The sequence below is a fragment of the Macrobrachium rosenbergii genome, chromosome 2 (genome assembly GCF_040412425.1).
Source record: "Macrobrachium rosenbergii isolate ZJJX-2024 chromosome 2, ASM4041242v1, whole genome shotgun sequence".
NCBI lineage: Eukaryota > Metazoa > Arthropoda > Malacostraca > Decapoda > Palaemonidae > Macrobrachium > Macrobrachium rosenbergii.
In genome coordinates this window covers 52,622,080-52,634,674 of record NC_089742.1, presented here as the reverse complement: position 1 = coordinate 52,634,674, position 12,595 = coordinate 52,622,080, and the positions used below count along the sequence as shown (strand labels likewise).

The 12,595-nt window shown below is 39.5% G+C and overlaps 2 protein-coding genes across 2 annotated transcripts in view; one reads left to right on the top strand and one right to left on the bottom strand.

Moving 5' to 3' along the window:
* Positions 1-12,595, bottom strand: part of LOC136846813 (uncharacterized) — a 40,299-nt gene that overhangs the window by 7,240 nt on the left and 20,464 nt on the right. The window contains exons 10-13 of the mRNA XM_067118075.1: positions 12,271-12,414; positions 11,775-11,878; positions 5,665-5,851; positions 3,217-5,240 (exon numbers count right to left, since the gene is read on the bottom strand). Of these exons, the coding sequence (XP_066974176.1) occupies positions 3,781-5,240; positions 5,665-5,851; positions 11,775-11,878; positions 12,271-12,414 (1,895 nt within the window). The 3' untranslated portion in view covers positions 3,217-3,780. The remainder of the gene's footprint in view (positions 1-3,216; positions 5,241-5,664; positions 5,852-11,774; positions 11,879-12,270; positions 12,415-12,595) is intronic.
* LOC136843091 (uncharacterized) lies at positions 33-1,544 on the top strand. Its single transcript, XM_067111069.1, has 3 exons — positions 33-257; positions 647-858; positions 1,337-1,544. Exons 1-3 carry the CDS (start codon positions 33-35, stop codon positions 1,542-1,544), a joined length of 645 nt encoding a protein of 214 aa, XP_066967170.1.

Genomic DNA, 12,595 nt, shown 5'->3' with positions numbered 1-12,595 from the left:
GACAAGATGCTGAAAGTTTGGCAGAGAAGTTTATGGTTGCCACCTCCAGCGTTACCTTCTGTGGATTCCAGACCTCTAAAGACAGCATTTCAGCGGACTCCAACAAAGTAGTAGCAATCAAGGACATCCCTACACCGACGAACCTGACAGATCTTCATTCATTCATGGGGTTAGTGAACCAATTGCCCGACTTTATGCCTGAAATAGCTAACACAGCTCAAGCCTCCAGGCCCCTCATGAGCCCCAAGTGTGCATTTGTATGGACCACGGATCAGGACAGAGCTTCTCACCGGGTGAAAACTGCCCTGGCTAGCCCACCAGTCCTTGCTTCTTTTGATCCAGCCCTCCCAATTATCCTACAGACAGACACTTCTCAACTCAATGGATTAGGATAAGCCTTTCTACAGGACCATGGCAATTGAAGACTCTGCTTAGTGCAATGTGGCTCTCATTTCATTGCAGACGCCGAGATGCGCTGCACCACAATCGAGTTGATGTTATCCGTAACCTGGGCTATGTCCAAGTACAAACTGTACCTGACAAGCCTCCAACATTTTACGTTGATGACAGACCATCACCCACCGGTGCCAATTCTCAACTATTACATTCTTGAGCGATCAACAGTCCCCACTTGTAATGTCTCAAGGAGGTGCAGGCAAGCAGCTCGGCATACCTGACTCTGTCACGTGCCCCCGTCAGCCAGCTCACACCACAGGACGAAACTGACTGTGATGAGGCTGGACCATACATCAGGACCATTACCACCACTCATGCAGCAGCCCAAGAGGACAATGCCTCACCCCAGGACACTGACAGGATTATTCAAGATCTTCGTGCTTCAGCGAGGGAGGACCTGTCGTACATCTGTCTTTGAGACTGTGTGCTCTCAGGATTTCCTACCAATCATTGCAACTTACATAATTTGTTGCTCCCATTCTGGAAACTAAGGGACAGCCTCTCAGTCGACGCTGAACTTGTACTTTATGGAGCAAGGATTGTAGTTCCTGCTGCTGCACTCTATCACCACTCCATGACAGTCACAGAGGGACAGAAGCCACAAAGTGACCATCACTAGTACTGACCAAGCTTGCGAGCCTTGCCAGGTTTCACAACCCAGCATCCAGAAGGAAACTCTTCAAAACAAGCACCACCCTACTAGGTCCTTCTAGTCAGTGTCAGTGGACTTCTTCAGTGTCGCAGGGAAGTCATTCCTCGTTGTGACTGACTGGCTTTTTGGCTGGCCTGTGGTTGCCCCGTGCTACAGTGACACCATCACCTCTGCAATGATAAGGATCTTCTGCAGATATTTCAAGGATGGTGTCCCAATCTGCTTCAGGGCTGATGGCAGACCTCAATTAACCAGCTGTGAATTCAGGGATTTCATGGAACGATGGGGAGTACATCATCTCGTTACTTCCCCACACTACACGCAGTCCAGTGGTCATGCTGAGGTCATTGTGAAGGCTGTGAAGCATCTTATACTGAAGACAGCACCCTCCTGCAACAATGACTGTGAAGACTTTGACTGTGGCCTCTTGGGTTAATGGAACACTCCAAACTTCACAGGCCCCTCCCTGCCTGACCGTACCGCTTTGTTCCTGCTTACTCATCCTCAGTCATTCTACTTAGAATGGCAGGCAACTTTGAGGACTCACGATGCTTCGTCACCATCAGAAGCTGAACTTGTACAGAGGTTGTAGAATTAACATGCACGTACCCCACCCAGACTAGAAGTTGGACAGTCAGTCAGGATCCAGGATCCGACTTCTCATCGTTGAAGCAGGGTCGGGATCGTCTAGAGCCATGGCAGGTCAAGGGACTAATACTAAGTCTCCCCAGTGGATGAGTATACCGGAGGAACCGCCGCTTCCTGTACCCAGTGCCAACCCCTAGCGCTGACCCTCTACCTCACATCCCTGTGGACTTTCACATGGACACAAAAGAGTCCTCCAACAGCCACGTAGATCTCTTAGGTTTTCCAGAAGAAGAACCCGCTCAAGATGGGACTACGAGCGTGAAGGGGGAGGGAGGTGTACATACTATGATCTATATGTAACAAGTATTTGTTACTGTATAACGTATTCTTGCCTCCCATGTATATAACATTGTTTACTGGTAAGTGGCAACTGTATTCTTGCCTCACATATATGTTAAGTGGCAACCGAACACATTCAAAACCAATATCTAGCAGTATACTGCTTCCCCTCTCTGAGTTCAATTGCTCATATGCATTGTCCTTGTTGCATTGTAACCTTACCTAATAAAGAACTTATATTTTTTATGAGCTTGTTTTTTTACAAGAGCTTGTTTTATGTCTCATCCCAACCAACAGGAACATAAGATTATGCACTGATTATCAAAGATTAAATGGAGCCACAATTCCATATAGATTCCTAAACCTGATTTAAGTGATTTTTTTATTTGTTGCTTATCAGGAATCAAGTAAATATGTATGACATCTAGAGAGAATTATTTCTAATATATGACATCTCGGATCACAGTCAATCCACTTGATAGGGAATAAACCACTTTTTCAACCAGCAGGGGACACGACAGTTTAAAGAGCATGCCATATGATGCCATATGGACTGAGGGTGGATGGATGACTGAATGAATGTGTGAAATTTGGGTCTTATGGCCCAGCCCTGGAACCAGGGAGGCCATCAAGTACTGTCAAGCAATTTAAAGGTGAATGAATTTTCATTTCATACGTAAGCATAAAAACTGTAAAATGTAATTCACACATTCATACATTTAATTTTATTATAAAATAAACCAAAAATAAATGGTTCAAATTTTGTTAAAATTTCTTGGACAAAGAAGGAAAACAAGATGGCAATCCAAAATGGAGATTGGTGGAAAAGTTGCTAGTTGTAGGCAACGAATAGACACGAAAGAAAAAAGACAGTTTGCCACTGGAAGCCTTGAGGAAACACAGGGACATGGGTTAACCTAGTGGGAGTTGTGTCTTCCCTTTGTTTAACAAGATTTAGTGTCTGGAACATGTGCAGATGTATTAACAGGCTACGTACAAGAAATGGATTTGTGGTGAGAATTATTTTATAAAGTTCCTATTTCCACACCAAGAAATAATACTTGTAAAAAACCACCTTAGCTCTAAACAATTCAACCTTCATTTAATATTTTCCAGAATCAAACAACAATCTATCAAAGAAAAATGGGAATCTGTATGAAGATTTAGACATGAATAATTACCTTTTCTCCATCTCTGACTAGTTCTCTGATGCAGTCTTGAACAATTTCATCATATTTCCCAAGTCTCATTGGCCTCCCCCTTTGAGCAAATCCAATGGACAGGACTTCTTTCTTTCCCCGAACTCTCTTGATAAGATATTTGTCTCTCAAACCCCGAACAGTACTTTCAAGTTATTTCGAATCCAGTTTTTCTTTATAATATTGAACAGCTGCTAAATTTCCATGCTCGGACGCATACTTTCCAATTTCAGCTCTAAGTTCTGGACTGTATGACGCATAATTTCCTCGTTTGCTAACACCCAGGCACCCTCTAGGTATCTTTGATCGATTCTTGGGTCTCTTCTTCTTCTTCTTTGGTAATGGAGTTGGAGGATCAATAAATTCCTCATTATTCATAATAAGAATAGTACTTTCTTGCTGATTAGAAGGTCCAGGCTGTTCACCCAAAGTACCAAGGCTAGGTTGAGCAGCAGCAGCATCTGCTCCTGGATCATGCAAACTGTCATCACCCTGGCCTAGAGTGACACCATTTGGTTGGTCATGAGCCTCCTTCATAAGACTTCATTACTTGATGCTTTGAGTATGAGCTTGTAAAGCAGTACCTTCAAAACTTAGTGAGCCTGTTAGAGGTTGATGGAATGATGTTGTGATTAACTGATGGTGTGCAGGGTGCTGGACACCAGCTGTAACACTATGAGGTATTGCAGGAGTCTGAGTGATATGTGGCTGACTTACAGTGGGCCCTACACCATGATGTGTTAACTGAGGTATATGAGTAGTAGGTGTCCCACTCATTGTTAGAGGTAGAGGGGAATGAGCCATACTAGTGGCAGCTACACTGGTATGGGTCATGGCTAGTGGTGCTATTTGCCCACCATGAGTTACCGTTCCTCCAGCACTTCCTCCCTGTGAGAATCCACTAACATAACCTTGCTGGAAGCCTGTTGGAGTTTGAGTAAAGCTCTGGTTCATAATAACTGATGATCCAGGTGGAGCACCTGCTTGCTGATAAGGTAAAGAGGTAGTCATGCTCTGATTAATCACACCACCCTGATGGAATGCCAGAGAATTATGGTTCATTGGAACAACAGTGTTAGCCTGAGGTCCAGGTGCCATGTTTAAGTGATAGGGATGCTGATAAACAAAATTATTAGCAGAGCTTACATTAACAGTAGCAGACACAGTAGGAGCATTTAATACTGACAGGGAAGGATGGATAACATCTATAGTATGTGCAGGTGCTGCTTGATGATCTGATGTTAATACTGTACCACTATTTACAACTGTTCCATTTTCCCCAGTATTTCCTCCAGTCATGTTACCACGGTCTACGAACTGCTTTTTGAATTTGCGCACTGTGGACTCCTTGACAGGAAATTGAAGTTTCTCAGAATAATGATGCATGGCAGCATTAATACCATACTGTGATGCATAACGTCCAATCTCATCTTTCATTTGTAATGAAAATGACCTCTTTTGTCTTGCAGTAGTTGTACCTGGCCCATTCGCAACTCTTTTCCCATGAGTTATCACGTCTATATCCCCTACTACATCCCTTACTTCTGGATAGTCTTTCAAGTAAATCTTTTTGAACTTGCGGATAAGTCCTTTTCTCACCTCGTGACCCAATTTCTCAGAAAAATGTCTTGCTGCTACATCAACTCCATATTGAAAAGCATATTTTCCAATCTCCTCTTTTACATCTGGTGTATAATTTTTGAATGTCTTAATAAAATTTCTAATGGTACTTTCACTAACAGAACCACCAAGTCTGTCAGACCAATAAGTCACTGCTTCATGGTTTCCATGTGCAAGAGCGTACTGAGCAATCTCATCTCGTAACTCTGGGGTATATTTCACATATTTGCCTCTTTTACTCCGTTCTTCCTTTGTGGCACTAAGAAGAGCTTTGACTGCTACAACAGTGTTATGGGTCAACTGTTGTCGATTCTCATCATTGGGCACAATGTCCTTTTGCTGGTCTGACCAATCAGATGAAGCGAGTGTTAACAGTCGCTCTGGCCCTAGAAAAAGGTTAAAAAAGAAATTTGTGTGTGAATATAAAACTAGAAAAAATATTAAAAATAGCATAGCATCCATAAAAATGTAAAAAAAAAAAAAACCTCATTTTAGTTATTCAAAATTTGTATTCTCATCTGTTACTTTTCAGAAATGAAACCAGTGAAACAAAAGAATTAATGGACTGCAAAAGGATCACAGCAAATGACTGCCCTCTTGAAGCTTTTAAATTAACCTTATAATACAACAGAGGAAAGGGTACACATATAATCAAAATGCTTATAATTTAAACCCTTAGGTGAGAAGCTTCCTTTGTATCATTCACATAAATAATGAAAACATAATACTAAAACAATCTAATAAAATTTATTATCTTAAAGGCATCATGATTTCTCTTTAACTCTAGAGTAAAATCATTTACTGTTGTACCTCTTCCGAAAGGTCTTCGCTTTTTCCTTGAATGTACTTTCCGAGGCTGTGGCTTTTTCTCCTGAAGAACTAATCTGAGTGGTTCTTCTCCTTCCATTGTACCTCTTTTTCTTGCTTCTTCTGTATGCTTCCGCTGATGAATACGGAAACTAATCTTGCTTGTAAATGTTTCATGGCAATGACGGCACTGGAAAAAAGAATATATCGCAATGTAAAAATCAGCATAAACACTTGTGAACATACTAATGAGTGGCAATTTAAACCTTAGTACTGTTTCCATTTTCTCATTGTTATTATATTCAAATTTGTATCCATGCAAACCCAACACTTTTATGAATCCTATCCATGATCCTGCACAAATCCAAGACGACAGCAAAAAAAGAAGAATGACAATTACCTCTTAATAATGGCACCAGAGTATCTGGTCCCCTTAGGTTCCTTGCTTGGTGGCAAGCTGGATCACTTATGTGTCTGTAAACCTGCTCACAGCTTTCCAAGACTCAGTTTTGCCCCCGTTTTCATTCTACTAATTTTTCATTACTTTTGTTTCTGGTGCTTTTGTAATATAGTAAACGAATTAGTCCAGCATTTGATAGTTATGTGAATCTATTTTCATGCCTTCCATCCTTCCAATAAAGTTTCTTCAGTGCCCTTCAGAAGGCACTCAAAGTTTTTTGTAAGTTTTCCTCTCGGTGCACTTTTTCCAATCAGCAACTGTAGGCACATGTTTTCTTTTCCTTTTACAAATTGATTTATGGTTACTAATCTGGTGCCATAACATCTAGGTTATTGATGCTACTGCTTTTACCACATTTTGCTGTAATACTTCTGGTGTATTATTTCTTTAGTTTTCCATTAAAGAAAACCACTGAGATGGCTATTTATCTGTCCATCAGCACTTTTTCTTTCCACCCTCAGATCTTAAAAACTACAGGCTAGAAGAGCACAGTGTTATCTTGAGTGGTAACCTCAATCATCAAACATATGATTGCAGCCCTCTGGCCTCCAGTAGTTCTATTTATTCAGGTTGAAATTACAGGCATGAATCAGCATCTGGCACTGCTATGAGGTACCAACAAGCATGAGCCACCACCAGGCTATGGCTGAAAGTTCATGGGCCGCGGCTGAAGAGTTTCATGGGCTGTGGCTGACAGTTTCATACAGCATTATATGCTGTACAGAAACCTCGATTGTGCCAAAGAAACTTCAGCATATTTTTTACTTCTTATACTTGTGTCAAGTTTCTCAACATGGTCACTTCCTTCTTACATTTCAGTATGCTCTCAATTACCGTATTTGATGGCTTATAAGACGCATGTCTGCATAGGATGCACCCCAATTTCAGCAGGACATTGGGAAAAAATAAGGTTTCCAAACCCTATGCTCATATGATTTTAGTAGTAAAAACTGTAGTATTAGGTTATCATTTGCATATTGTTTCTTCCAACAAGAATCAACAAAAACATTAACTCAAAAGAGATTTATTTACCATATTTATATTTATCAAAATATGTATTATACAATCAGCCATTTACTCTGATCGAATATTTGCCTGCTGCTGAAAGCTACCTCATAGGTTTACTAATGAAATGTCATAACACATTCATTCTTAAACATTGTTTCTTACGACAGATCAACAAAAACATTAATAAAATCTCAACATTTACCTACGACAATATATATTTATATATATCATTATATATTATAAAAGTACCAGGAATTGTCAACCACCAACTGATCGAAGCCACGTTGTTATGCATAAAGAATGTTGCCAGGGTACCTTTAACTAGGCAAGCCTTGTTATCCGTAAAGCTCTGAAATGTCATCATGGGGTGGCGCTTTGCATGCTGTGAAGATCTGTAAATGTGGAATGCGGCGATCGCGCTATAGGCGATAATGATAACACATTCGTAAATATCAGTAATAACAACGTGAATGTAGTTATAATACTGATGATGCGGTGATGTGGTAGAATGTGATAATGATAAATAATTATATTAGCTTTTGGTTTAATGGTTGTGGGGATAACACCGAATGTTAGGCTATTTACAGCATCTAGGTGACGTTTCATGTATAATGTCGGCCAAAGGTGTAAATTTTGAAGCCTACATTAGTATGTCTACATAGAGACACCAGAGGATTTTAGGCCATTTTTTTTTATTAAAAAAGTCGTCTATACACCGTCAAAATCTGATTGCTCCATTTTTAGTTTTACTTGGGCAATTGCAGTGATATTTTCCATAAACATATATTCAGTTTCTTATAGAGAATTGATGTTTTGTTTCCTGCTTCTCCACTCTGTTTTTAGTTTAACTGAGCAATTTTCTTTGTAGCAGTTTTGTGTATTAATTTATTTTGCATACTGTTTCATTTGTACATTATTTTGTGATAATGAGCAGCCTTTCTCATTGTAACTGAATTTATACTAGTAGTGAGTATATTCAATTTGTGTTTTTGTATTTAGGTGTCCTCTGTTTTTTTGTACTTCGGGTGTTCTGTGTAAGTACTGTTCTGTTTTACTTGAATATTGCCAGATTTGGTGTTGTACATATCCTGCCACGCAGATACGTTAATTTCTGTGATTGCTTTATTATTACTCATTTGGCCCAACATAGCTGTCCTTATCTACCAGGTAAGCTTTATGGCAATTATAAGACCAGTTGCAGTAGGGACCCCTCATAATTTGTGTAGTGTTAGTTGTGGTCAAATGTGATCTATGGATTGATCTTTTGACATCTGCAAGGATTAATTCCCCTTCTTGAGATATTTTTTATGTCAACTGGGAGAAGTCCTCTAGAAAGTTATATGATGATGTGCATGTCCTCAGCCTTTCTCCTTGGATGTTAACTCTAGTGTGGTTTAGGTTTATTGCTCTTTGACTACCTAATGGTAATGCCAGTCACCAACCTCACTCTCCTTGGTTTGTGCTCCTGCTTTACCTCCTGCTGTTTCTACCATGTCTTTGGATCAGCTAAAGGAATTCTTTTCCTCTTTAATTCACCAGCAGCTGAAGAAAAATCTGGATCTTCAGTTGAAAGATCTGTCTGTCTTCTCCAGCCTCTAATCTTGATGAATGGGCTCACCCATCGTGTCACAGATGTTTATCACCTCCTGACAAATTTGCTGTCTTACCCCTGAGGCATTAGTCCACTCTACTTTTACTCCTCCACATCGGGCAGCAGACAGCAGCAAGCCTTATACCATCACCATGCCCTGGTCCTGTAGGTATTTGTCTCTTATTGGTGCTGCTTCAGCTGCTATTTGTAGACATGTTCCTCCCTTCAGCAGTGCTCCTCTTTTAAGTCTGGCCTTAGCTTTGAGCCTGAACTCTTCTACTAGACAGACTCCAACTGCATTCCTACCCCCAGTAGCACTTTGCTTCCAATTACATTCATGCCTCCTGCTGCACCTTGAACTCTGGACACATGCCATCCTACAGCCATGGTCCCCCAGTTGCCCTCCTGCTTCCAGGCATATTCATGATTCTAGATGGGTCTTTCCCTGTCCCATTCCTATTTACAGCAGTGTTCCTGCCTCTCAAGTTTCTTTAGATCACCAGAAACTTTCAACCGCTCTCTTCGCCATTGTTAATGATCTCATTTCTGCTATTGACAATGCTCAGTGTCCTCATTGTAGTTCCGCTTCCTATTTCACTTCAGTCGGGTGTCCTCCTCTCTGTCACTCTCCTGTTTCTGGATCTGATGCTCTTTCCAGTCTCACTTAATCCTCCAAGCACGCTCCTGCCACCTTAGTTTGATATGACTCTGACCTTGCTCCCATCCCCAAACTAATTGTCTGGGTCTGCTTCTGGCTACACTCCACCCAGTTCCTCAGCCCTTTATCACTGATCTGAACCCAGCTCTGGAGAGCCTTTCCACTGCAACTCCTTTTCTCAGCCTCCTTCCTGTCCCACATCATGAGAAGTCTTTCCAGACCGTTATTCAGAGCTCACTAAGACAAGCTATTACTAAAACTTTCCCCTTAACTGGTCTCCTTCTGAGTTGTCTTTGTCTGCAAGTGGCATTTCATGAACTCTCTCTCTCTCTCTCTGCTGATCGTGTTGGTACCAATTATTCGAAAAGCTCAGTTTCCCTAATCGTAAGATCAATTGTCGTAACAAATCTTGCCATTACACCTAGATTCAGCAAAGATTTAGAAAAGGTTCTTAAAATGGACGATAAATCAACAAAATTCTTCTGACAGACACACTGTACTGGCCCTGCAAAATCTTACATACAGTGGAGCAACTGAAATCCTGCAAAACTGTGAATACTGTCTTGAAGAGGAAGGTTGATGTACTGTATAGAATGGCCTCTCGTAATGCTCTCCGCCTCAGATCTAAAGGACCTGCACTCACTCAACATCAGACAATAAAGTGTTTTCTAGCAGTTTGGTCAGTAATCTCAAGAGGCTAGATTCGACAGTTCTGTTTCACAAGCATATAGTCAGACAGTTTGCTGGTGTTTGCCTCTCTAGATGTCTTGGAAGACCCTTGCTGTTGCAAGATGTACAGAACCTCCTCATAATAGTTCCTCTCATTTTTCCACCACCACAGATTCTATTATTTTGATGCCTCAAAAGAGGAGTGTAGCATACATTTGTTAGACCTTCAGTTTTTTGCCACTGATTTCATTGCCAACACATAGTCATCTGGTGACCAACACTTAACAATTGTCCCTATGCTATCCCTGTCTTGATCTACTTTGTCCAGTCATAGCCATCAATATTTATCTTCAGATTGCTCAAGAAATGCGTTCTCTCTTTTCCATACCTTCCATGTGGGTAACAGGAAGAAACAAATTCAAAGATTACTGTTCCTTTCAGACTCAACAAGCTATTACAAAGCTCACTATAACATGTCATAGGACTGAATCATCACAACTGAAGGTGAAGGCACAAGAAGTGCTTGCTCTTTCCTCCTCTTAGCATTTAAGCCTAATTTGGAGCTTGTTAACATACTTAAAGCATGAGCATGGGGATGCCACTATACTTTCAGAAAATGTTGTGATCCTTAGGTATTCATCCAAGTCCAATCACTACACCAGATCACTAATGATGGGGAGGAACTCATATCATCTTCCCTCAAAAATAATCTCAAGACTAAGATCTCTCAGAAAATCCTTCATTCTGCTTAGCTAATTCTGTAGTTTATTTCAGCAGTTCTATACACTCCATCTTAAATTTTCAGGCTATATTGCAGTTGTTTGATATTCCATCCTAAATTTTCACACTATGTACAAGCAAGGGTTTGTAATTGAAAACATTAAGAATTCTACAAAATGAATTTCCCAACTGACTCATTATTTAAAATCATTGTCTTGCTTCCCAACCCTGATTTCTCTAGGTCATGATCAAGATTACATGAGAAATGATGCTTCTACCTGCCTGGAACATAAAACCCATGTGGACACATGAGGTGCTGCTAGCAAGCTAGCAGAAAAATTTTTACTGGGGAATGGAGTGTCTAGGATTTGTGAAGACTACAAATGCAGGCTACATAAATGATGTATTTCTACTGAAATAAAAATTTTGTTGTATAAAAAAAAAATCAATGTTAACTAATTGTATTCATACTAGGGTGCTACACTGTTATTTATTGAAAAGGGTTAAACAGAAAATATTTTTATAATACTTGCATAAATCCATTAACAGGCACTGACAAAATGTAGATTTTGGAAGAGGTGTGACTGTATAAAATGGCAAATTTTATATCAATCTGTATTTTTCATACCTAACAAACCCTTGGTATTAACTTAAGGGGATTTTCTCAACGACCAAGTAGAGGGAAGATCAAATCCAGAGGCTAGAGAATGAAGTGAGATCTCAAGACTGGGATTGTGGACATGTGAGAAGGGATGGAACAGTTAGTTATAGAATAACAGTAGATAAGGAAGAAAAAGACCAGTAAGAATATTAATGAAATTAAGGAAATTTAAACAAAGTGCATCAGGCAGAAGAATAAAGACAACTCTTCATTAACACTGTAAAAGCAAGACCTGATGGAAAAATGTTATGAATGAAGATGATGATGTACATGATTTGTTCTATACAAACAAAAGAGCTATTGCTCAATTATGTTAGTGAAATGACAAAAAAATAATAAAAATCACCTGCAAAATAGAACTCTGTAGTCGTCTCCTCTTAGCAGGAACTTCAAGAGCCTTCTCTTCTTCTAGGATATTTATGTTTTCTTTTTCTTCTTCACTAACATAACCTTTGTAATGGAAAAGAAAAATTTCCTCAAGCACACATCTATTATTTGTGTGTTTTTAAACATTTTCATTTTTTATTATAAATCTGTGTAATGATACAATGAACTAGTATGCATACAATGTAAATGACAAGATGAACTAGTAGCTATTATGATCTACAACTTCTTACTTTTGTAGGCCAAAGTTGTAAAGAAAAGTTGTTTATCATCTCACAATTTACAAAGATGGCTGCATCAATCCATTAAATATTAATGTATCATTTAAATGTTGATGATAGAATTACAAATAACCAAATGTGCAAATTTTTAAACCCACTAACTTAGTGTCAAGTGTAATAATAATGATGGTTTTTATTAAAAGAAGAAAAGCCTCAAACAATGACTAAAACTCATACCTGTTGGGTTGCGAGCAAACATCATACTAAAAGGTGTCACACCATTGTGGGTTGCATGAGTGGTGTGGAACTGGAAAAGGTAACGATTCACTTCTTGGTCCCATGTGTTGGCATTTTCGGTACATATATGATCAAAAATATCTCCTTCAAAAGAAAAATAAGCTTAGTTACTAAATGAAAAAATGAAAGGTACATACATTAGTAATAAACTAATCTTAAACTCGCATTCAACATATGTTCCAAAAATTATAAGCATATGTGAAAAAGGAGAAAAAGCATATTCAAGTATGTTTTCAAAGCAGAACTGACTTCAAATTAATGAAAA